Source organism: Calonectris borealis, chromosome 16 (genome assembly GCF_964195595.1).
Source record: "Calonectris borealis chromosome 16, bCalBor7.hap1.2, whole genome shotgun sequence".
Lineage (NCBI taxonomy): Eukaryota > Metazoa > Chordata > Aves > Procellariiformes > Procellariidae > Calonectris > Calonectris borealis.
Genome location: NC_134327.1, coordinates 2,752,633 through 2,777,664, shown reverse-complemented (window position 1 = coordinate 2,777,664; position 25,032 = coordinate 2,752,633). Strand labels below are relative to the sequence as shown.

The window sequence follows — 25,032 nt, the reverse complement described above, 5'->3', positions numbered from 1 at the left end:
ATTAGCTAATTTAATTAAGTCAGTCACTACCTTCTGTAAAAGAATACTCTCTCCTTTCCTTTTCTCTTCTTCCATCTCTACTCCAGTATTTAATGATAATGCAAGAAGAGGCATCAGACCTTAAAAAATGAGTTACATGAATACTGCACATTAACCTGTAACACTGTCACTTTTGCATTGTTAAATCACAGAATCACAGATTGGCTGAGGATGGAAGGGACCTCTTGGAGGTCATCTGGTCCAACCCACTTGCTCAAGCAGGGCCACCTAGATCCAGCTCTCTTCTCATTTTTTCTCTCAGGACAGATGCTCCAGTCCCTTATGCATCTTTGTGGCCCTTTGTTGGACTCTCTCCAGTAGCTCCATATGTCTCTTGTAGTGGGGAGGCCAGAACTGGACACAGAACTCCAGGTGTGGCCTCCCCAGTGCTGAGCAGAGGGAAGGATCACCTCCCTTGACCTGCTGGCAACACTCCTCCTCATGCAGCCTAGGATACCATTAAGCTTCTTTGCCACAAAGGCACATTGCTGGCTCCATGTTCAACTTGGTGTCTACCTTTTACGTTCTAATATACTTTTAACAGCAGCAGCTAATCAGCTGAGGTTGGTGAATTAATCCAAGTATACATCTAAGCTCACATTATGAATTTTTCTACGGTTGCTTTCTGTTCTACCAGTCTCTTGTCCTAACATCAGTATGCCAATGGTTTGAGCAGACTGTGAGGTGGCAGAAGTCATTGGGAGATATTTTTCTCTTTTACACACAATAATAATGACTTGTGAATAATGTGCATATGTTACAATGCTTGTTTCCACAGGATGCTGTAATGATTACATGTCATTAACTAAGCAAAGAAAAATCTGAAATAAAAAAAAAAAATTTGAACAGTCTGCAAAAAAAAAATTCTGTCTCAAGTTCTATTCCAGTTATTACGAGCTTAGTTTAATGCCTTTGTAGATGAGTTTGTTGCAGGCTCCCTTTGCAGCCCCCCTGCATGAACAACCTCCCCAACAGAACCAGACAAATTAGGACCAAGTATAATCAAGAAAATAATGTCAAAGGAAGCAATGAAAAGCAGGGCAAAATTATTGTTTTTCTGACTGGATGAATGCTCTTTCTGCTTAAGAATGCCTCCCACTTAGTGACAGGAAACATGACAGAATGTGAATTTAGAAAAGAAAATTAAACAAGGAAAATATAAATACTTTACTTCTGAATAACTGGAGCTCACTCTTGAAGTCTGAATATGGATACAATCTTCCAGCAGTGGAGGATGTTTTAACTGTTCTCTTCATGGCTGATAGGTGAGCTTCAGTTCTCCCACTAACCCACACACGCTAGCACGCCCACTCGATGTACTGTATGGTTGAGATTTTACTGGATCTGAGGCAATTCAGCACTGTTCTTACTGGAAATCAAGAGGAACCAACTACTCAGCTTTCTTGGATTTCTTTAAAAATTTAATCTTTAAAGCATTTTATTTGGATTTCAATCATTTTTGGAATGTGCTTCATGACATCGCACCCCCCGCATCGAGGGGAAGTGGCGAGTGACTCCCAAAAGACTGAATCTTTATACTGTAGATCTGCAATAATAATCCCAGAAAGCAGTATTTACTGAAGACTAACTTAAATCTTGATATGGTGCCTATTTATGCCCTACCAGCTCCCATCTTTATGACTAGAAAAAAAATTTTTTTGTACTATAGGATAGGAGAATGCCTTGAAAGGTGAAAATTGTTTTTAAAGGCTCATTGGGTATTTGGCATCATATGCACTGAAAATCTGAAGCAGTAATTTAGAGCAGAGTTCTCAGACAGTTGATGTACTTTACCCTGGAGTACTTCTACCATTGGTTTGATATATTTGTTTATACATTTTATAAAAACTCTTAGTTCAATAAATGCTGCAAAATCAAATAGCATACTTTTGAATTATGCAAAATTTTATCGTACATATTGTAAATAAACTCTATGAAACATTAATCAACTTCAAAAAGGTTTCATAAGAACTCTGTGCAATGTTTCCTCTTTGGTATATTTTGAAAATGATGATTCTGTCATATTTATAAGTATAGAGGTTAAACTTTTCCAGAAAGAAAACTGCTTTGTGCCACTGATATCAAGACACATGCAACTGTACCAACTGAATCATTGTTTTATTTACCTTTTATGCAAAAGCGTTAGCAACATAAAAGCCATTAAAATGAGAAACTAAGTACAAATCACCACATCTATCTCAGTATAACACTATAGAATTGTTAACACTAGACTTGAGAAAGTTCTGACATTATTAGCATTTTAATTCTTCATTGACATCCACTACAACAGAAACTCAGTTAAACTCTCACGAGCCAGTAGTTCACTCTGGGCTTATGCAGAGAATAATACAGAGAGGACAACGCTTGGTAAATGCTGCAGGGTGCTGAACCGGAAGCTGACTTATCAGAAATGATAAAACTGCTGAAAAGATTTTATAGACTTTAAGGAAGAGTTTATTTTGGGCAATCAAGAAATTATGAGTACAAACAAGAGGATCAAATTGCCTGGAGGGTTTTTTGGTTTCGATGCAAGGAAAATTATAATGTCAGCACCAGAGCCACACATCATCCCAAATGAATTCTGGTCTGCAAACCACACATTTTTTGAAGACACTATTACTAAAGATCTGGAAATGTGTTGACTTTTTTGTAGTTGCACTGCTTTTCCATCAAGTAAATACTGAGATGATTTATCAAATTACAGAGTAGACTAATTGCATGTTACCTACACAAAAAATTGAAAAGAAAATGGATTCATAAACTTACCACATGCAACAGTTCAGATGAGGAAGTCCTGAATAATGTTCTATTTACAGCATTTGTTTCAATCTACTGTCTTTATCAGGAAGAAGATATTACAAAAAAAAAAAAAAAAAAGAATAATCTGGGGGTCAGGTTTGTTACAGTATTCTTAAATTTCTGTAAAAACTTCACAAATTTGTAAAAGAAAATCTTTCAGTTAAAATACATTAAGATAATTATAAGGGATAAGGTACAAGAATGACTGAAAGAGCTAGATAACCTGAACATAGAAGGCAAATGATCCAAGTCTATAGAAATGGTAAAAGAAATACACAGGAGCAGCATAACAAGGCCAATGCTGTTAACATGATGATTAATGAGCTCCCTGATAGTATAGACAGAGTAAGAATTTTGGTGTATGGCATTTGATAATATTGTATGTATTAGAAGTGAAAGTACTGACATAGCATTTTAACCTAATAATTAAATTCATCAAATACAAAATATTAGAATCCTATTTGCATTATGAAAGCTTGAACTAATTTTACTCAGAAAATTTTACGAAGAAAGTGTACAAGATTATTTTATTAAAATTTCAGTATTAAAAAATAAAAATATAGAAGTATGAATGCAAATGTAGGATAATTACATAACATAGATTTTAAAAAAAAAAGTAATTTCTTGTGTCTATAAATCAAAGCACCTTACAAAAGGAAGCTAAGCATTAACTCAGCTTAACTATTACCTTAAATCTACTGATAGAAAACAAAAGCACAGAAAAAGGAAAGAAATGCCCAAGGAAATAAGACAGGCAGGAATAAAAGTAAAAAACACAGTCCATGCTCCTTACAGTTAGTACCTACTGTTACAAATTACAGTGTATCTAAACAACAAATTGTAGTATTAAATAACCTCTACTTTTCATGCTTTTTGATTAATTTTTCATGAAATTCAAGAAAGTTTATAACGTCATGCGTTTTTCTCAGAGATGTCTTTGCAGTAGTGTCTTTGAATTGCTGCAGCAAGGACCCAATTTAGCAGCTGGATCAACATCGACTCCATAGACTTCGGTGTAAGATTAACAGCGCAGAGCCTCTTTGTCCAGAATGCAACTATGACTGAGTTAAGTGGAAACCCATTTTTTATTGTACAGACAGGGACTCGCTATCACTGTTGGTTGAAAAGCAACATATTTCTTGTGCAGAATTCATTTTAAAGTATCTTGTCTATTTGCAAAGAAGCACTGAAAAGTTCTAATCAGATCTGTTTGTTATGTATTTCTTTTCCTTAGTTAGCTAACTTCCCAGTTTACGATCTATACGCCACCACATCTGGTAACCCCAGCTTTTAATCTTCTCTACTCCAGTGCCCTCCTTAAGTTCAGTACTAGTACCACTTTTTTTTTTTTTGCCCATCTACACTTCTCTCCTGGCTCAACAAGTGATAATTTGCTCTCATAAAAAACAAATAAAAATTGTAACCTATGATTAGCTGTTAGCAGCTAAAGGTGGCGAGCATGTGCTTTTCTGCATGATACATATTTAGCACTTTTCAGATGAAAATACCAACTGGACTTTCTAAACAAACTTCACAAGGAGCAGAAAAGTCATTTAAAAAACCCTACGAGAATACCCTAACGAGAAGCATGGGAAAGAAAATGTACTCATACCACATAAGTCTTGTGCTCTAAATATAACAGATGATTAATTCTAATGGGCTGTAAACACTCAAAGAGGAGGATTTTGAACTGAGAATTAACCTAAGAGTTATGCCATTAAGAAGAAACCTTCAGTCAAACTGTAGGAAACTGCTTCATGCAGACGTTTACCATAATGATCAGTACCTTTATAATTTGCTTCTGATCCAAGAACATACAAACATGAACGCAATGTATACACACACTAGAAGAATCACAAAGCATATGCACTTAACAACAAATAAGCATACAGTCCATATGCACTCTGAAATATTTCAGTCTACTGCAGAATAGATTCAGCCTAAAGTAAACATTTATCATAACCCAAGTTTATTTAAAAACATTTCTGGTTGCCAGGTTGCTCAGAGTGCCTGTTTAGATTCTTTCTTCTTTTTCTCAAGCTTTTAACTTTGAAGGGCAAAACATGATAATGGTAGCAGCTTTATCTGTTTCTGTTTGGGGTTTTGTTTGTTTGTTTGTTTGTTTTTTAAACACTCAGTGCAAAAGACTCATCCTTACCTATTATTCACAGGATCTTCCAGTTTGCAATTACTTAAAATAGAACTAGAGTAAAATTACATAAAATCTTGCAGATATTGAAAGTCATATAACCCATAATAAAATAGAAAAGTTAATTTATTAATAAACTATAAAGCCACAGATATTAAAAGAAAATTTAATTCTAAAATCTTCTCTTCTGTCATACAATGTCTGGTTTCCTGTTGCCAGAAAGAACTCTTTTCACTAGTTTTACACTGATACCATGGAAAAAAAAAAAACACCAAGCCAACATATGAAACAACTGCATCTTCCTTATTTTTAGAGCTAATGAGGAAAAAAAATGATGCATGAAGACATCTTCCTGCATACAACTATGAGAGGATGCCTGTGGCCCTTATTTTCTCCAAACACATTTAATTACAAAAACATCTATCCCTAACTAGAATTTCAGAAATAGGTTTTAAATATATCTTCTACATTATTATATTTTTCTATATTTATATAAGTATTCTGGCTATAAAAAGGAAATTATTTTAATCAAAGGGTTAATCAGATAACTGGACATTCAAAATAGCTGTTATTCAACTACAGTTGACAAGTGTTTTTCAGAAAGTTAATTTAATTTCCTTCCCTTTTTTTTCCCCTAACTCATAACAGAAGCGGTTATTTTACCTTACAGGCACTTATTTCTGCCCCCAGATTGCTCCACTAAAAGACAGTATACCAGCCAAATTGCTAAGAGTTGGCTACTGTTAAGCTCCAGCCAGCCCAGCTGTAGATAATTTTAGAAGTCACAGATGCAGCAATAACCACGGGCAAACCTGATATATCAAAGGCTGCAATGAAGGCTCAGAGTTCACTTCAGACAGATGTTTTGGCAAAGCAGGATAGTTAAAAGAAAAAAAATCTAATAAACAATATCACCATTATCTACTCAGGGATCAGTGGTTTGCCCTCAAATGTGCTTGTAGCAGTGAGAAATGGCATCTCATGCGTGTTTTTCTTCTATTAAGTGTTTGCATTTCGTCAGTTTTACTTCCCACTCCTGTGAGTCACTTCCTTGCTATCCTACCTCACTTATTTGGCTAGTTACTTGCTAACTGCAGCTTATTTGCACTTAAAACAGTCATTATGTTTCATCATATCTAAATAATTAGGCTAATGACAGCAGGTTTATTTCTGTTGATTCAATAATGCATCACAGATAGTATCAACATTGCAAAGTCTGCTTATTTAGGAATCATTAATAAGGCCTTTCACAAAATCACAAAGTTGGCTAATAAGCTTTATTCAAATATAATAATGATGATGTAGTTAGCTTTATTTTATTTGCTTTTTGCTCCTGAATTCTTATGGTAAATTGATTTTTTCCTCCAGTTTTTCTCTATTATATAAACACTGGAAATTTACTTCAAAAATGAATGAAAAACAACCTTCTCACGTATTCAGTTGAACTTAGGAATGCTGATGTTTTAAAAAAAAAAAAAGGCAGCAAACTAAATATTGTGTCATTTACAACAGTATCATATTAATGATATTTACCATTATTTATCATTTATCACATTATGATATTACTGATATCCACCAAATAGTGTCAGCCCTCTCCATCTCACATCATACTATGGGCAGTATAAGAGAGAATGGGTTGATTTCAGTTGGAGATTAAAAGGTCAGTCAGTCCATCCCCACACAGACATTGTACTGATGCTCTCCTTGATCTTTGGCTGAGCAAACACTTAAATTTCAAAAACATTAAAAACACACATTCAATTAATTGGAAGAGTTGTCTGACTATAACAAATTTGAATGTTTTTGCCAGTCTTGGACATATCATTGAAGCCATGAAACTATACTCAGGTTGCAGGAATGCAGAACCAGACCCACAAAACGAACAGGTTTGCTAGTGGAGGCAAGCGAACTGTCACCTACAACCAAAAAAAAAATACTTGCTTTGAAAACATTACCTTTAGTATCAGGACTACGTAGGAAAACAGTTATCTCACAAAATAATTAGAAGTTACTTATTATAAAATATATTTTCTTTCTGACATTAATCAAAAAAGAAGGATTGGGTTGTTAAGTACCAAACCTGAGTGAAACTGCATCCCACATGATTGTACCCCGAGATGGGGTTTACCTTAAAACCAAAGCACTGAACACAGGCGTATCTAATAGATTCTGATCAGAACTGGAACTATAACATCTAGGAAAAAAAAAAACAAAACAAAAAACTCCAACAACCAACGAATAAATCATTAAAAACCCACGGACACAACCGAACTTAGATACACAGGGTATAGTCCTGTCGCTCAGAGAATACAGTACAGCCATTGCTAGTAACAGGCCACAGTCATTGCACTGAGTTTGCAAGGCCTCAGGACTGAGGCTGGGCAGGTTGGCTTGGTAGGAGCTTGCCTTCAAAGGCTGGGGGCTTTGTTTTTACCTGATTTAACAGGAACCGTAACTGTTCTAATAGGCAGGCGGCTGGTGCCTAATTTGTTTCATGTCTGTCTGTCTTTGTATGGTATAAACATATATATACAGAGAGAGAGAGACAGTAGTAACAAGGAGTTATTCTGTGTAGCCTGACATATTTCTGACTAAAGCAACGATGCCGCGTCGAGGAACATAGGCCTGGTATGATGGCAAAGGCCTTGCAAGTTGGCACACAAGATGCGGTGTAGAGGGGTTCAGGCATGGGGTGAAAAGAGATAGGGGCACTGGAGAGTCGAAGGTTTTTAACTGCTCATCCACTGTCTATTAAAGAAATGCAGAAATTAAGAAATGCTGGGAAAAAGCCTGTTTAGAGGTGAGAAGGAGAACAAAGAACAAGTACCTAACACATGGAGAAGGCACTGTGTTATAGAAAATTCAGATGTAATGTGGTATTGCAGATCAATGAAGAAAGAGCAAGGTGTTGAAGCATGTCAGAAAACACATAAAAATAGCCCCAGGTGAACTGAAAGAAAAGGAGAGGAGAAAGAGGAAACACCTTAAACATCACACTCCTTCCAGTAAGAATGTGGGATACTGATGACCTGCTGCAAACCATTCCCTTTTTCTTTGAGCAAGACTAGCACCTTTGACCTCAGGATCCAAAGGCAGAGTGGGAAAGTGAGGATAACACTGGAAAAAGGGGTAGATATTAGAAGTGTACATCTGACATTTTAAACTGTATAATTATTGAGTGTTTTCTGTAGTAATTTTAACAATAATTAATAACTTTTCTGTAATACTTTTTTCTGGGTTTTCCTTCTTTTTTTCCTGTAATAACTAGATCTGGCCTAATAATAATTATTTGATAATACTGTTAAGATTTCAATTATACTAAGAATAAATTCTTGGCTCTGCAGAGAAGGTGTGTTTCCTTTCTGCCCAGAGAAAGATTTTTCTACACAACGGTTCTTCTATTCCATTTGGCATGGTCCCAAGACCTCACTGAAACCCCAAGATGAGCGCAAGGAAAGTAGCATGACAGAAGGAGCTCTAGTCCTGTGATTACACACAGCGCCTTGAGGCACAGTAGATGCACAAGAACTAGAGTTTCTACTACAGGAACTGGAAGACTGGGAACACTCATCCATCACTGCTGCTTACTTGGAAGTTGGAAGCACCCAGCTGAGAAGCAAGAACTGAACGGCATCAGTGTATGTCCCTACTTTCTTTGTGGCTTCAGTGACTTACTGCTGAAAGAGATGAGGACCATGACGATGTCAGGCAGCCAGAGTAAGCTGAAGCAAGTAAACAGCAACTCACTAAACTGTCTCCCAGTTGCAACATGCTCTGTGAGGTTATCCAACCCCTTTTGGGAAAAATGGAAACATCAGCTTAAATGACTAGCAATTACACTAAGGAAAAACAGGAATAGAATAGAATAGAATAGAATAGAACAGAACAGAACAGAATATTTCAGTCGGAAGGGACCTACAACAATCATCTAGTCCAACTGCCTGAGTAATTCAGGGCTGATCAAGTTAAAGCATGTTATTAAGGGCATTGTCCAAACGCCTCTTGAACACTGACAGGCTTGGGGCATCGACCACCTCCCTAGGAAGCCTGTTCCAGGAAGAGCAGGCTAAGTAAAGGTAGAAGACATGGCTGCAATAACTACTTATCCTAGTTTACCTCTGTGAATTCCCCCTACTGCAAACAAGTGGTGATTGATGTGGACGTAATAGCCCCACACTAAAATGTCTGAAGGAAGACTACTCTCACGGTCTCATACCAGATTCAGGTAAGGCAGCAGCCCATGCCACGATTGCTTTAACATACTGTTCTCCTTAACAATATAAAGTGGTTGTCGGAAATCACTGATAGAGGCAAGATGCAAGATGCTAACCTCTTTCCTATTTAGGGGGCTATTTAAAATGCTTAATTTTAGTCTAAAGAAATGTTAGTCCCACTTGGCTCCCTCTATAATCAACAGAGTGGAGGGGTCTCTCTAAAGGGAAAATTACATTCTTTCTCTGAACCATGACATAGAAGGCCCTCTATTTCTAATAAATTGAGAGTAATACTAATCTAAATTTAACCTTTATGAATACCCCCTTAATCAGTAAAAGCTCAGGTATACCGATATTTTGCCAAGATGCGACTTTGATTGTATCTGTCTGCTAAATAACCTGTTGCAAGGACAGGAAAGTAGATTTTAAATGTTTAGAATTCTTGAGAATTCACCTGCCTGAAAAAAGAACCTATACAAACTTATTCATACAGGTTATCCTTCTCTTTTTCTCATCTGCACTGCTTTGTTCAAACCACAGAGCTGCAGTCCAACAGCATTTTACATTTCCCAAGCTGAGCGCATGAAGTGCTTTCTGCGCTCAGACACTTACCCACTGCACCTGTGCTAACAGAACACCCTTTTGAGTGCCTCTTGCACGACAGCCAGCAGCTCTGGATGCAAACAAGTCCTCTGCTAGAGACAGGCTCAGTTCTACAAAAGAAACAAATTTTCTCGTAGCAGAAGTCCTTATGTCTTGTTCTGCCTCTCAAGAGGGACTCTGGGCAACTGGAGACAACAAATAATCCACTGTAGATACGCCAATCACACACACACATTGAGGAAATGCCTATAAGATTATATTTTCTCTTTTTGAGTTTTACTCTTATTTGCTATTTGTCATACTACTAAAGCTGCTTTTAAAGTTTTGGGGTCTTTTTCCCCACATTGGATCAAAAGCAGTATAGTGGAATAAACCCCCAGATGTCCCTACTAAATTTCATTTGTTTTCTTATCTCTTATAGATATTTCTTTGGAATAAAATAAAATTATAGAGAACATTTCCGTGCTGAAGATAGCATACGAATAGTAACACATCTCTTGAGGACATATTCAAATACCAGTTTAGTTCAGCAATTTGGTTTCCTAAATGTTTGCTGGAAAACCAAACCAAACCTGGGCTAGCATTCTCAAATCTTTTGTGGCATGTATTTGGAAAATATATGCAGAAGAGAGAGATGTTTCTTAAATCAATAAAAACTCAGAAGGATTTCTTGGGTTTTTAGGTGTTAATATCAGGCTGATTAAATGTTGAGCCATTGCAGTTCATTACAACAATATTGAGAACAAAATTTAAAGTATGTCAAAGTGAATTGTAAGCTTACAGCAAAAACTGAATAAAGAAAATATATGAAAAATCAAATTAGATGCTTTCAAAGATAGCTTATATAAAAGGTGACCTAAATTTAAAAATTGTGGCACGTGTTTTGAATTTAAAACACGCCACATTTTCGCAAGGCACTCATATATCCTTAATAAAACATTTTGGAACCTAGAATAACACTAACACATTCGATTCAACAGAAAATGGCTTTCAACAAAAGCTACTGCTACTTTAAAAGAATTAAATAATTTTCTCTCATCATAATTCAACAAATACATTTTAAAAGCCAGTGAATATCATAAATGTTGATTCCCAGCTTTAAATTTCCTATTACATATTTATATATACACTACAACTTTTGTATACAAAAATAACATAACAAAGAGCTACACACTAAATTCATAAATATGTTTCTAATGCCATACATGAGAGGTCAGATGAAATACATCACTCCCGAGATGTAAAGGACTATTTCATTACTATTTTGCATTTTATGTCTTTCTGAAACTGAAACCAATCTTTTTCTTAAACATGAGAATGTAGCTACTACCTAGTATTATGTACTTCAGAAATCTTACAAAAAGATGCCATAATCAGCTTTTTGTTTTCCATCACGCAACTGCTAATAACGCTGTACGTTGTTTGTTCTTTCCTAGACAGTTTGCATGTGTTTGCAAGTTTCAGAAACATGCAAGTTTTAGGTTGAGACTTCTCACGCTTCACTCGTTTTAGGCAGGCAGCCTTGAAAGAGGATCCTGAATCTTCAAAGAAGGGTACGCACGTGAAAAACATTCTAAGCATCCATGAACAGTATCAGAGAAAACGTTTAGAATCTCTCAAGAAAAACAGTACAAACATCCTCATGTAGTTTATCATATGTGTTTAAGGAGAACAAAAATAATTTAAAGAACTCACTTCAAGAGAGACACAAAGTAACATTTTAGTAAAGCTTTGTCAAGCCACCAGTCCCCAGAGAGCACCAAGCCTGTTAATGTCTGCATTCACGCATGGCTTTATTAATGTAAATAACCTCTGATTTCACTGAAATCATTCATGTAAGTGTACCACATAGACAGGCTGGAATTTATGAATAATTAAGACAAAATCCTCCCAACGATTCCGCAATCTCAAGACAAAAAGACTATTCATTCCAGTTAAGAGATTTCTGAATCTTTACACATGTGACCATATCTTCTTTTTACAAAGAGGGCAGGTCAGATCTGGGGCCAATGGGTATAGGGAGATAAAAGCTGTTATTTTTAAAAGCTGTTTAGCTAAGCAGAGGTGCAAAGTTCACACGTAATATAAAAAACGTTGAATATCACAATCTGTATTTTCAAATAAAATACAGTGCGTATTCATACAAGATAGAAAAAGAAATCCACACATTACGTAACAGGTTGACATACCTTTGCAGTGCTACAAGAAAGCTTCAAAACCTCCATTACAGTTTTAAACGTTTCTATTGTTATTGACCCAAAATACCTAAATAATGAGCTAATGCTTTCCAATTCTGCTTGAATCAGTCTTCTAGACAACTGTCTTCTATCAAACAGTTGCTAAATGGTTCTACTGAATGCATGTTAGAGAAATTTCAGTACGACCCCCAGGACAGCCCAATGTTTTGGGACAATTTTAGGTGGAAGTCAGGACTAACAAGCACACAGTGTATTGAAAATATTGGAAATTGCTGATGAAGAAATCTCCCTTTTCCAGATGTCCTAATAAATAATCATTAAGATTCACATCTGGTAAAATATCTATATGAACAGAAGAGCTGTTTTACTGGATTGCATCATCCAACGACGATCAGTATTAGATGTTTATGAAAGAATATAAGCATCAGTCTTTCCCACAGTAATTTGCAAAGAGGGACATCCTCCATTTTGTTGTATAAGGAAATACTGCACATTAATTTATACAATTATTCTTAACTTACTTATTTTTTTGCATCTAAAATATCCAGTGGCAAAACTTTGTAGAATAGTATTGCATAGCATGATATATAGATCTTTTCATGAGTCATGGCTTGATCATTTTGAGTCCATAATCCTTGCCTTATAAGTCATATCATTATAATATCAATATTCAAATCAGTATCAATAATAATTTCAATCTACCACCTTTTCTCCCATTTCACTCACCTGCCAACTCTTTTCCAAGGTAAAGTGCGCTAGCATGCATTTAATGTCTTCCCTGTATAGAAACTATTCCATACCTCTGATCATTCCTTTCACCTTACCCTGAACTACTTTTTGAGACATAGGGTAACCAGAACAGTGAGGACATTAAGACCAATGCAAACTCCAGCAGAGACAGTCCTATATTTTCTGTACTGAATGCCTTTCCTGAAGATTGCCAAATAGTCAATTTGCTTTTTTTGACAGCTGTCAGGCACTGAAATAATGCTTCTGAGAACTCCATCTGATGTTTTCAAGAAAGGCTCCTGAGCAATAATAGTCATGCACTCCCTCCTCAAGAACAGATTTTCATCTATTATGAAATTCTGGAAGTGAATCTTACTCTGTCACTTAATCCTTCAGCTTTCTGCACTTTCCCAGTCTTAGTTTTCTCTGTTCTGAATAATCCTGTCTCAACAGAAATTTATGTCAGTATTTTGTCCCTTTTACACACCGAATAGTATAGATTCCCATGGACTTCTACCTATAAACCGCTTTCACTGTAATAATGCACCATTTAGTCATACCAGTGAAGTACTTGTGGATCTGCCTTCGTTACACTTTAGCCTCCTGGTTCACTGGATGTGCCCTTAAAATTTCTCCATCACTTCTCTCTGTGATGAGAGGAAGACCCTAATCGCTAGGCTATACTACTGTGTGTAAGGTTACTGCTCTCTTCTGGTTCTGGCTGCATTTTCCCACTGACCCTTTATCTTTACAATGAACCCAACAACTCCTTTCTCAGTATAACCTGTATTTGCTGTCTGCACTACATGCCCTTTTATCAGCAATTATTTCATCTGCCACTAACCCCATACTGTGAAATCTTTCTGCAATGCTATGTGATTCCTCTTGAATGATTGTGTCATCAGCAAATGTTTTTTGCCTTCCAGTTCAACCTTTTTCCAGGTCTTCCATTGACACTTCAGTTCAGGCAGTTTATCCCCCCTCCATAAAGAATGGATCTTTGTATGAGAACCTTCCTCACTTTACTGCAGAGAACATCAGTCTACGGAATTAGGCTTATTTTCAGGTTAGAATATTTTCAGGTGGCCTTTCCATACTTTTTAGGACTTCTACGCTTTCCATCCTACACTATAAGCAATAAGGTGGTTATGCTGTTTTTCTCCCCTCTCTTCCTTCAACATCAAGCCCAGAAAGCACATATGGAAAGGACAGTATCTCCACCTGGAATGAAGCATGAATCCATGTAGGACTTCATTCCCAGACCTTAGGGAAGCAGGAGAAACATTCCATGAGGAGGAGAAGTGGGATGGAACAGAAAGAGGGAGGGGGATGAGCCTGAAGCAGACTGTTACTGAAATCTCCACGCTGGGTGGAGACAAAACAGTATATGTGGTAATTTCCCCACTTTTTCAGACCACTTTGAACAATAATAAAGGTCTCCCAGGAAACTATGGAGGCAGTTCTAGAATATCATGGAGGAGCATTAGTTAGGGGGCTGTTTACAAGGGCCTTCATTTGGGGCCAGTGGTCCCAAGGAAGTAATTTATTGTCATCAAGTAGACACACTGTGGACGCAACCACAGCCAATTTAAATACAGGCCATTTTCTTTAAGAATATGAATTATTAAAGAGTTGTATCATATTACATTGAAGTGGCTTTTAGGAGCAATTAGAACATGCTACAAATATCCCTAAAACTACAAAGAATCTTTATATTTCATTTAACCGCACATCAGATGGTACAAAATCTTTTTATCATTTCAACAAGTGAACTTTAGAGCTGCTTTACAAGTACTCTCTTAAGAATTCTATTGCTCTCTCCCTTTGGTACACAATAAAGCACAAGTAAAACCCTAAGCTGTAATGATATTCACCAAGTGATGCAAATGCAGGTTTTCTACCGTAGTTAAACATCAAGTGTAAAAGAAAAAATTTTTCCCCACAACCTATTAAATAAACATGGAGTATATTGCTTTAAGGACACCTGTAGGTTGTAAATTTATATCCTCCTAACCACATTCCTTAAATTAACATTCCTGAGCCAGTAATAAGGAATTGCATTGATCTGCCATAAAATTACTTTTGTAATATTTGTTTTATTAGCATGTTCATCAGTAGCTAAGAGCTAGAATAAAATATTTCCAGATGAATATTATTTGAAGCCCCACAATTCATATATTCAGAATTTCTGCCTTAAATGACAAAGCCACCCCTACGAAACTCATTCTGCCCTGATACATTCCGATCCTATCGTCTGAATATTCCCAATGTTTTAGTAGTAAAACTGATCATCTCTGAAAGTGTGCATCAGTGCCTCATTTGTGCAGCCACAAATAGACGGGAGTGCTATCACTTTCTCATCGCCCTTGTACCTTCAGATTTAATCCTGTGTAGATGTTGCTAGATGTTGCTATTTGCAAGTGATTTTTGCATAATTATATTTCACATTTTTGCTGTTAGGAATCATCTATGACGATTCTGCCTCCTGTAGGCATGCTTTTCTTTATAGCTATCTGTTGTATTACTAATGAAAAAGTTGCAGAAAAGCTCATCAGACAAAAGCAGCCCTATTGCCTGTAGGGCAAGATTCAGAACCAGAAAATACAAATATTTGGAAACCATAACTCATGCTGAAATTTTCTTTTGGGTTTTAAAGAATCTGAGTGGCAAAGCAATTGATTCAATATCCTAACCTGGCTTATACAAAAGACAGAAAACCACCTTAAATTATTTTGGCTCTGCAACTTTTATTACTTGTAGACTGTGCAGATATAAAAATCAATAGCACACAAAGACTTGGTCTTGATAAAAACATAATTTGTGAAGGATTTCAGATCAATCTTTTCTCAGTGTAGACCCAATATATATATATTTTTAACTGGGTCATTTAGCTGTGCAAAATATCCCTCAAGAGAAGAGAAAAACAAACCCAAACTCCCAAACAAACAAAACCACCACCACTCCAGTGTTTCTATTGCACCACTTTGTCTCTTTTCCAGATGTGCTCATAAAACTTGGTTCCTCTGGGGTGCAGATGAAGGAAGCAGAAACCTCACAGAGAAGAAGAAGAAAAGCAGCGGGTTTATAGTGTATTGGGTCTAGCTGGGATAGCGTTAATTCTCTTCATAGCAGCCCATATAGTGCTGCGTTTTGGATTTGTGACTAAAACAGGGTTGATAACACACCAGTGTTACTGCTATTGTCAGACTATTGCTGAGCAGTGTTTGCTCAGCCTCAAGGTTTTCTCTCCTGCCCTTTTCCTCACTGCCTCCCCAGCCAGTGGGCTGGGGCTGCACAAGAAGTTGGGAGGGGACACAGCCAGGACAGCTGGCTTGAACTGGCCAAAGGGATATTCCAGAACATATGATGTTCTCAGCAATAAAAGCTCACGGAAAGGAAGAAGAAGCAGGGAATGTTCATGGTTATGGCATTTGTCTTCCCAAGTTATGGGTGACAAAGCCCTGCTTCCCTGGAAATGGTGAAACACCTGCCTGCCAATGGGAAATAGTGAATTAATTCCTTATTTGGCTTTGCTTCACGTATTAAATTGTGTTATCTCAACCCATAAATCTTTTTCCTCGCTTTTACCCTTTCAATTCTCTCCCCATCGCACTGCGGGCAGTGAGCAAGCTGCCGGGTGGGGGCTGCCCTGCCACCCAGGGTCAATTCACCACATACAGGTAAACGGGTTTCTTGATTTTGTCAGTATAAAGAAGATACATCCAGGACTGAAATACAGTACATGGTAGCTGAATATGACTTGTCTGCTAGTCTCTGAGACCTGCTTCATCTAACAGGCACTTGGCCAACTGCTTCTTTAGAGTGAAGTTAAAACATGTCAGCATACTGTCTGTCACAGAGCGGTACAGGCAGCCTTACTCCCTCTGCATACACAGCGAAGAACTCTGTCCTTTGATCAATCTGCCCAAATTTGCCCTGTGTGATGAGTGTGCAATGATTTTGGTAGGTCACAGACAAATCTCTCTCATTAATGCTTTAACAGATGTAAATGTATTTCAACACCGTAAAAGATATAGGCTTAACTACTTGGTGAGAAATCCCAAATTGCTAAATGCCAGTGATCAGCACTAGAACACTCCCATAGTTTCTAGTGAGCTTCTAGAAAGGTCCACAGCCAGAAGCAGCTCTGAGAGGTAGAGTTTGATTTCTGGAGGTAGTCAGCAATCCTGAAGGAAGACTAAATGTTGCCAAATACAAATGTATTCTGTCAAACTCACATGCTGTTTCATCTTTTTAAATCTCTTAACCTATGCGAAATAAGGATAAACATTTCATTTTACATCAACAGATTTGTTCTTATTTCCTAGCATTCTCCTTCCTCACTGAAGATACATTTTCAAACCTGCCATCCCATATTCAAAATTTAAAGAGCCATCAGTTATGTGACTTCTAACATATCTTGCAGGATCAGTAAAAATTCTCACATAGCATGTGCACAAGCTACACAGGAATTCCACGTTATGACACAGACTTGTCAACTCAGTAACTAACCTCAAAGGTAACAGGAAAAAAAAAAAAAGGAAATTAAATTTTCCCCCACATCTAATCCAATAATGACAATCCAAAACTCCTGTTCATTTCCACAAACAGTAAAGATACTCCCCACTGAAACAATAATATGCTATCGCACCTGTGCTCAGTGCTGCGTCCAGACATAGCGCAGCAGGATCTCAGATCCACACACAATGCACAAAAAGCCAAATATTGTGACATTAGATTGACTATGAACGCATCATGTGCAGGGACAGAGTGATTCCCCATTGAATACAGGCCTGACTTACCAAGCATTATTGCAAAATTCTGCGTGCATGCACTGCTGCAGGCTCATGGCTTTGCCGCTCCCTAAGGCAGCCCTACCCGAACTAGCCATGCTCTGGCAGCTCTGCGCCGAAGGTGTAGCAACACACTAACATACGGTAGCAGTAACACAGCAACACAGAAAGGAATCCTCCAGGAATCCTGGGCTGCTAACACACCCCAAAGCCCAGAGTATCATTGCTACAGTTAACAACATTTCCTCTACTGAACTGCCCAAGTGCCTGCAATGACTGTACCGTCACTTTGCATAATTAGCATTATCAGAAAAAGTTACAGAAGTCTGTAAGCTCTTCAAAGAAAAAGAAAAAAGGATCAAGTGTATATCTTTATTAAAGAATGCTAACACCCTTGACATGACCCAGATCATCAAGAGGACTGTTAAATTTCAATTAGCTTTGAGCTATGCTGATAGGACTTTACTAATAATTGCATGATTTTCTTGAAGAAAATTTTCAATTTTTTATGAGACAGAAGAGAGCATGAAATTGTAAGTTCTTTTTCACTTGTTAGATGTAAAAATCATTAACAATAAAAGGTATTGGATTAGAGAGAGAGCAGGAAGAAAGATGGCCCAGTAACAGAGGCAATGATTTGGGATTTGAGAAATATGAATTCAAATCCTACCCCTGCTATACTCCCTCTCCTGGCACATCACTCAGGCTGTTCAATTTTCTGGTTTTGCCTTCTGTAATAAAGAGATAATAACATGTACTAATCTCACAGGAATTTGGGGACTTGGTATCTCTTAAATGCCACTACGCTATGGAAATGAACTTGATCAAAAACATCTTAATGCTGTAATCTGGAGAATATCCAGAATGCATACAATTGCCACTGGAAGTATTCTAACCTAAGAGTTTACATGCATGTGAAAATTTCGTAATGCCTGAATAAGAAAATGTCTGCAATGTTTATGAATGAAGTATCTCAGTAGCGTCAGAAAACAGGCTGCTACATACAGCAAATTCAGATCCTAAGGTTAATCTATATTCAACCCCTATAGCTTTTACTTGGTAGACTCAAAACACCACTTACAAAGATGAAAGTTCACAGAGGAATCCATAATAAAGAAATACTGACTGCATTCTTAAAAGAGAGGAAGGAGAAAAGAAGAAATTTTTAGATATTTCTTTACATGTACATTTGTATATAACCAAGAGAGAATTACAAAGCTGACTTTCCTTACGGAATTCTAGTTCACAATAATCTAGGGTAGTATTTCCAAAAAACCCCCACTTGTGTTAGGAGCCCGTCTCTTGTTTTCAAAATGCCCTACTCAGTTTCAGTAAGCCTTATGCTCTTGAATCTGCTTTGAATGAGTAACTTCTAAATTCTTTAGATGCTCAAATAAATGCATATATAATTATCTGCAGCAGTGATTAAGCATAATCTAACCAAGGATAGTGTCTTCCTTTATTAATGTAGGAAGATCATGATTTAAGTGAAATGAGCAGCATCACCATCTGTAAAATCAAAAGCAGATGATTGATATTCTGATTTGTAGTTTCTACAAACATAAACCCCTGCCCTTTTACAATTTAGGTATTCATAAATTATAGCAGTGATTTAACACTGATTCGTGTAAACCCAGAACCACATAACTGCTCTTTTTGTCTAAGATCATTAGAGATTTTACTGATATAAACGTCAAATTAATGACATCCAACAAAAGAAAACAACATTTTCTTCCTCTACGGGAAATGAAATAAGGTAAGCCTTGGAAGATGCAGACTTAAAAAAACCAAAAACCAAATCAAAAAACTAAACAAAGGTGTGATATGGAGTTCCCTATGCAGGAAAGAGTTAAAGATCATATCTAACTAAATATGTGTCTAACTAATGGAAAAGTAATATTACAAATCAACCACCTAAAACTGAATTACCTTGCACCAGCACTAGAAAAAATTCAAACACAGGTCAGGCTTAGCTACTTTAGCTAAGCTTTTTCTGAAGAAAAAACATCCATGAGAATATTCTCCCGCTTATCATTAGGAGCGTGTAAATGCCTCGCTGCTTCTGGTCCTTAATGAAGTCCTACAATAACTGTTGAAGATATTTGAAGATATCGCAAAACAACAATGAATAATATGACAACGGAGCAGATACTAACAACTAAACAATTCCCCATCCTAGCTCAGATGAAGTAATGGAGCAAAACTTACTGCTTCATTTACATTATCTAACTACCATTCTTCAACCCTTTTCTATCGTAATTCACAGATATCAGTAATTCGAAGTGCTGCAATTTTGAAAATACTTAACTCTCTAGAATAATACTATCATTTAGACTACATTAGAATACAGAGAGATGAATAAATAAGACTACAATCATTAAGATCTTTTTTCCTTATACATTTATTACAAAAAGATTATAACACTGGTTTATTTCTAAGAGAATTATGATCTTTTATAAAAGCTCTCTTTCACAATTATTTTGTTCCTGCCTCTCAGGTAGAAATCCCCAGATCATACTAAACTCCTCAGACTCCTGTGTGGCACGCTATGCTGTTTTGGAAAACAGATTTATTGTATTAACAATTTTAAAAGATGTGTTTAATGAGGGGAAAAAATGGACTCATAATCCCCGATAATAAAATATTTTCAATGCAATAATAGCTATTTTTCTGTTACTTATTTCAACATGTTTACAATTCAAAGGAAAACACAGCTCTAAAATTAGGGAAAAGGATTTTAAATGCCTTTCTTTCAATGGCTTTATAGGCCTTTACAGCACGGCAATTAGTTTTGTGTCACTGACAGACTGTAGAAGTGAAGATGAGACTGTTTTGAGACGGACAGCGTATTTGCATACATGCATTTACATCTACCAGGGTTTAAAATGTGAATAATCATGGCAGATCTTCCAAAGAATGCAACTCTCAAATTAACATGGAGCAGCACTACTGTCTCATCCTTTCTCTATTACCTTAAAAATTTCTAGCCAAGGAAATGTGTTAGTAATAAAACAAAAAGACCGCTTAACTACAGTATGCTTATCAAGCTGTGTAACAACTATATACAACAAGAAGATTAAGAAAAAACAACAGAATGGGCAAGTATACAGAACTTTTCTCTCAAAAAGCAATTGTATAAACTTTCTGCAAAACATGGAAAAGACAACAGCTTTTTTCTACTTTTTTTTCTGAACTGTTTTCAGAGAACTTAGGTGGAATGCCAAAGAGAAATGGCCTCTTTGCCAAAGAATTATACCTTTAGGCAAGGGAGTTGTGTAGGCGAGGGCTAAGCACAATAATTCATCTTTGCAAATAAGCTAGACACAGAGAAATGCAACATCGCCACCGTCCAGCCTTCTGAACTGGGATACCAGTCAATGATCTTCCATTTCACTTGTGCAGATCATTGCCGTTTCACACAAGATCAATCCCATTTCCCGTCTTCCGATTTTAACCGGCATTCGACAGCCAGAGCACGGACATCATGGCACGTGCCACTGCCTGACACTGCGCTCTGCAGTGTTCCCACCTTACTGAATTCCAGTTCGTGACAATGGAACAGGAAAAACGCTCCAGTTAAGGGAATGAGTGAGGACTCTGTTGACCTAGGGTTTACGTCCATTTTTGCTACAAACTTCTTGCCAGTCACTCGCTGTGCTTGATTTCCCATTGTATATTTGGAACAATTCTCTCTCCTTTGCCTGTCATGTTTATTTTTAGTTGTTGTTTTCTAGAACTGTCTTTTATTGCTTTGTTTACTGGTTTGCTCAATGCACTGCAGCTTTAGTCGAGTACTGTAGGCATTATTGCACAATTAATAGAAGGTCAAATGCCAAATAAATCCATAGGCTATCTGGTAGAATCAACCAACTACATTAGAAAATTAAATTTTAAAATCCAGGATTTCTCTGTAATTAAACTGTTAAAACTATACGTACCCCAATATATTTACCTATCAAAATGAAGTAGAGAAATACTGTAAAGCAACCATAGCTAGAAATTATACTTAAATTCAACTAAAGCATACTGAACACAAAATTTATTGTGATTATTACATGGGGTTTTTGACACTTGTGACAGAAATTTGTTTCATTACATACAGTTCCATAATCTTAACACACCTGTGGTGGACTGGTATTGCTATTTTTAAATGATTCTTCTAAATAAGGGAATGGGACAAACCATTTTATAATCAGTGATGTACTACATGTGTACACCATGTCACGGGTGAATAGGGCACAACGCCCAGCCATATGGTGTACTTAAGAGCCAACTCATCTACATTGGCTGTTACCAGGCAACATGCTGGACTTCAGTCTCAGCTTGGTAAAAAAATGACCTCTTAGCCCTGGAAGTTGATTGATATTCATTGTGCTGGTTAGGTTATGATCACAAGGGAAAATAATAAAACCAATTAAGCACATTGAGAATTGGCAGCATGAAGCCTTCCCCAAATTCCAAATGAGTATTTCCTTCTTCTTTCTTGTCCTATATCCCAACTCTCTGCTTTAGCTTGTTGAAGGAAGATGAGTATCTTTTCCTTCAGCTACATTTATAGATACTGAAGCACAATATTCACAGTCAAATTAATGTCAGCTTCCTAAAAACATGCCAGTAATTATCTCAGGGACCACTGCCTCCCATGGGTTAGAAACCCCAACCTCATTCTTGCAATTTTTACCAGAATTTTTCTAACTAAAGCTGTCAATTGCATCAAATTCTGCTACGAGCTGTAAGGTTATTCTGATAGGAAAAGCTAAAAGCAACAAGCATGCTGAGCACTACAGAATTGATTTAAATCTGTTCTCAAGATGAACAGGCTTTTTTTTTTTTAATCCTGTAAGCCAGGCAGTCTTTTTGAAATAATGAAAACTTCTTTCAAAGACATTAAGAGGAAGATTGTGTTCAGTGTAGGAGAATAAATATAAAACTCTTCTTATTTCTAACAAGGACTGTATGTCTGATTTTTTCAATAACACTAAACTTTGTGTGTTGGGGCAAAACTCAACCACTAACATTAATACCTTTGAAAAAAAAGTGAATCTAGTCTATTATTTTGTCAATACACATGTGCAACTTCTTTACTTTCTACACATAGAACAAAGAAAAGTATAATTATAAATGTATATAAAACATATTCAGTCAGCCCAATACAGAACAAGCCATGCTTATTACCCAACACAAAACGTTGGAGCATTGCAGTTTATTTTAAGCAGAGGATTATTAAAAATTGTTTGAGAAGTACCAAATACAGACCTACCAAGAATCATACACTTTGTTTTTTCTGATACTTCTGTATTAATTATTGTAAGTATAGAAAGTTATATCCTGATTAAAAAGTGCTTAATCAATATTGTTTCTAAATAGGTGTTAAAACGAAAAACTTTACAAGGAAAAATAAATTCCAAGTACAAAAGAGCAACAAATAGATTGGATGCGAAGGCCTCCTCTCAGGAAGGAAAAAGCGAAAAATGAATCAGCACAAATACTTTTTCACATGTCCTATAAATTTTGGAGCTTAATTCACGGTATTCCCTATTCTGACATTATGGGTGCATTTAAAAAGGAAAGCATGATGAATTACCCATAGCTGTTCTAAGGGAAAAAAGTGTCTGTGACTAATCTATATACAAAGTAATTTCTTTCTGAGGGAATCAGCCAGAGGTAAAATGAATATGATAGTGACATATCCCTAACATGTAAAAGGGAAATACGAGAGAAAAGCACTTTAACCTACGGCCAGAAACAGGGAAGATTATTTTCTAGGCATGTCACTAGCAAGTTGTTGTTCACTGAAGACTAAAAGGTATCAGATCTTGTACATATCTTGGTCTATTAGTCTTGTGATGCAGCATCAACATGGCAAGTTGTGAAGTCCAAAGTATTTCTTTATTCATTATGACAGCACAACAGAGATTTCAGTCAAATTCCAAGGAAAATAAAATAAACAAACAACAGTAAAAATCAGTGCACTTACTGAAAGAAGGCTCCGATCATGAAAACAATAGGCACCACTTGCATGGGGCTTCTGTGTAGTTTCCTAAGAAAAGAAAAATACATTCTTACTGTAAATGAGAGATTCAAAGCAGAACATATTTGTGCTCTGCACCCACAGAAGGCTGAAGGTAGGCTTTAAGATTCAAAGTGATGTAACAAAAAATAAAACTTACAATGCGTTGTTTGGGCTTTCACAAGAAAGACTGCATATCTTATTGGGTCATAATTGCATTTTTATTGAGTACAAAGCAGAACAGCAAAATCTTCTTATTGATTCACAAACACCAACAAAGATTTTATTATTTATTTATTTATTTATTAATCATTCAATGGACTGTAAAAATTTCCAGGCAGTTTGCAATATATCTGAAACTTAAATCCTGTGTTGCATTATGAACTTACCTACTAAAACAGACATGCAATCACTCTGCCATACTTCAAAATTTTCTCCAGTATAGGTTTCTATTCCAATATGAACACACAACTGTGATTTACTTTCTGTGTATTTTTCAATTAAAAACTTCAAGCAATTTTGGAAAAGAAAAGTGATCATAAAATACATAAACAAAAGGGGCCATCCAAAATATATTATACATGCACATAGCTGTGAATCAGAATAGGGTAACATTCTATTCCATGCCGGTTTTTCTTATTGATGAGCAGCTGGTGACATCTAATATTTTACTGAATTATTCATTGAATTTTAGAAGTAACAGTAAGCTCAGCTATGTTTTTCATAACAGATTCTCCCTACCTGCATTTTTCATTTCCATGTGCAAATGGTAGTATGTACTCTCTGATACAAATACTCTTGAAAATATAAACACTGCACATATTTTGAGTCTTCAAAGAAAATACACACCTAGGTCTGTGTATTACCAAAACATTCTGTAGATAAATTTAATATACTTTTTATCCACTTCAATGCAATTCCAAACAGTAAATATATTGAATATTTTTTTCACAAAATATGTTATTCCTTATATGCGATTTCATTTTAAACAAACAAAAAAAAAGATCAGTAAATCAAAACTTCATAGTGGCTATAACTAATGCAGTTGACGATAAATAACAACAAGAACTAGTACGAGAAAGGTACATGCTCTAGAAGCATGTCAAGTAATACTGCAACTATCGCACATACTGATAAAAAAAACCCAGTAACTTCAGAATCTGAAAAAGTGACAATCAGCAACAGAAAACAAACTGGCATTTTGGTCTCCTTAGAGCAGGGACCATCATTAGGAGAGTGTCTATCAAAGTAAGATCCAACTTCACAACTGAAGCGTCTAGCAGTAATTGCAACTGTCTTACTGCCAAAAAACCCACATTAATCAATTTCTGAGCTGAAGACACAAGTTTCTTTTCATTTATGAAATAAAATGAACCATAGACATGTAAAAATACTATAGAAAAGGCAGCTCACGTAGGAAGGCTGCAGATGCACATAAACGACATGTTAAAACTATTGCATCTTATCCTTTCTGGGTAGTGTTTCTTTGTGTGAGATC

The 25,032-nt window shown here is 36.4% G+C and overlaps 1 protein-coding gene across 1 annotated transcript in view; it reads right to left on the bottom strand.

Moving 5' to 3' along the window:
• Positions 1-25,032, bottom strand: part of RBFOX1 (RNA binding fox-1 homolog 1) — a 936,648-nt gene that overhangs the window by 759,128 nt on the left and 152,488 nt on the right. Inside the window, exon 2 of the mRNA XM_075164916.1 lies at positions 23,502-23,564. Within this exon, the coding sequence (XP_075021017.1) occupies positions 23,502-23,564 (63 nt within the window). The remainder of the gene's footprint in view (positions 1-23,501; positions 23,565-25,032) is intronic.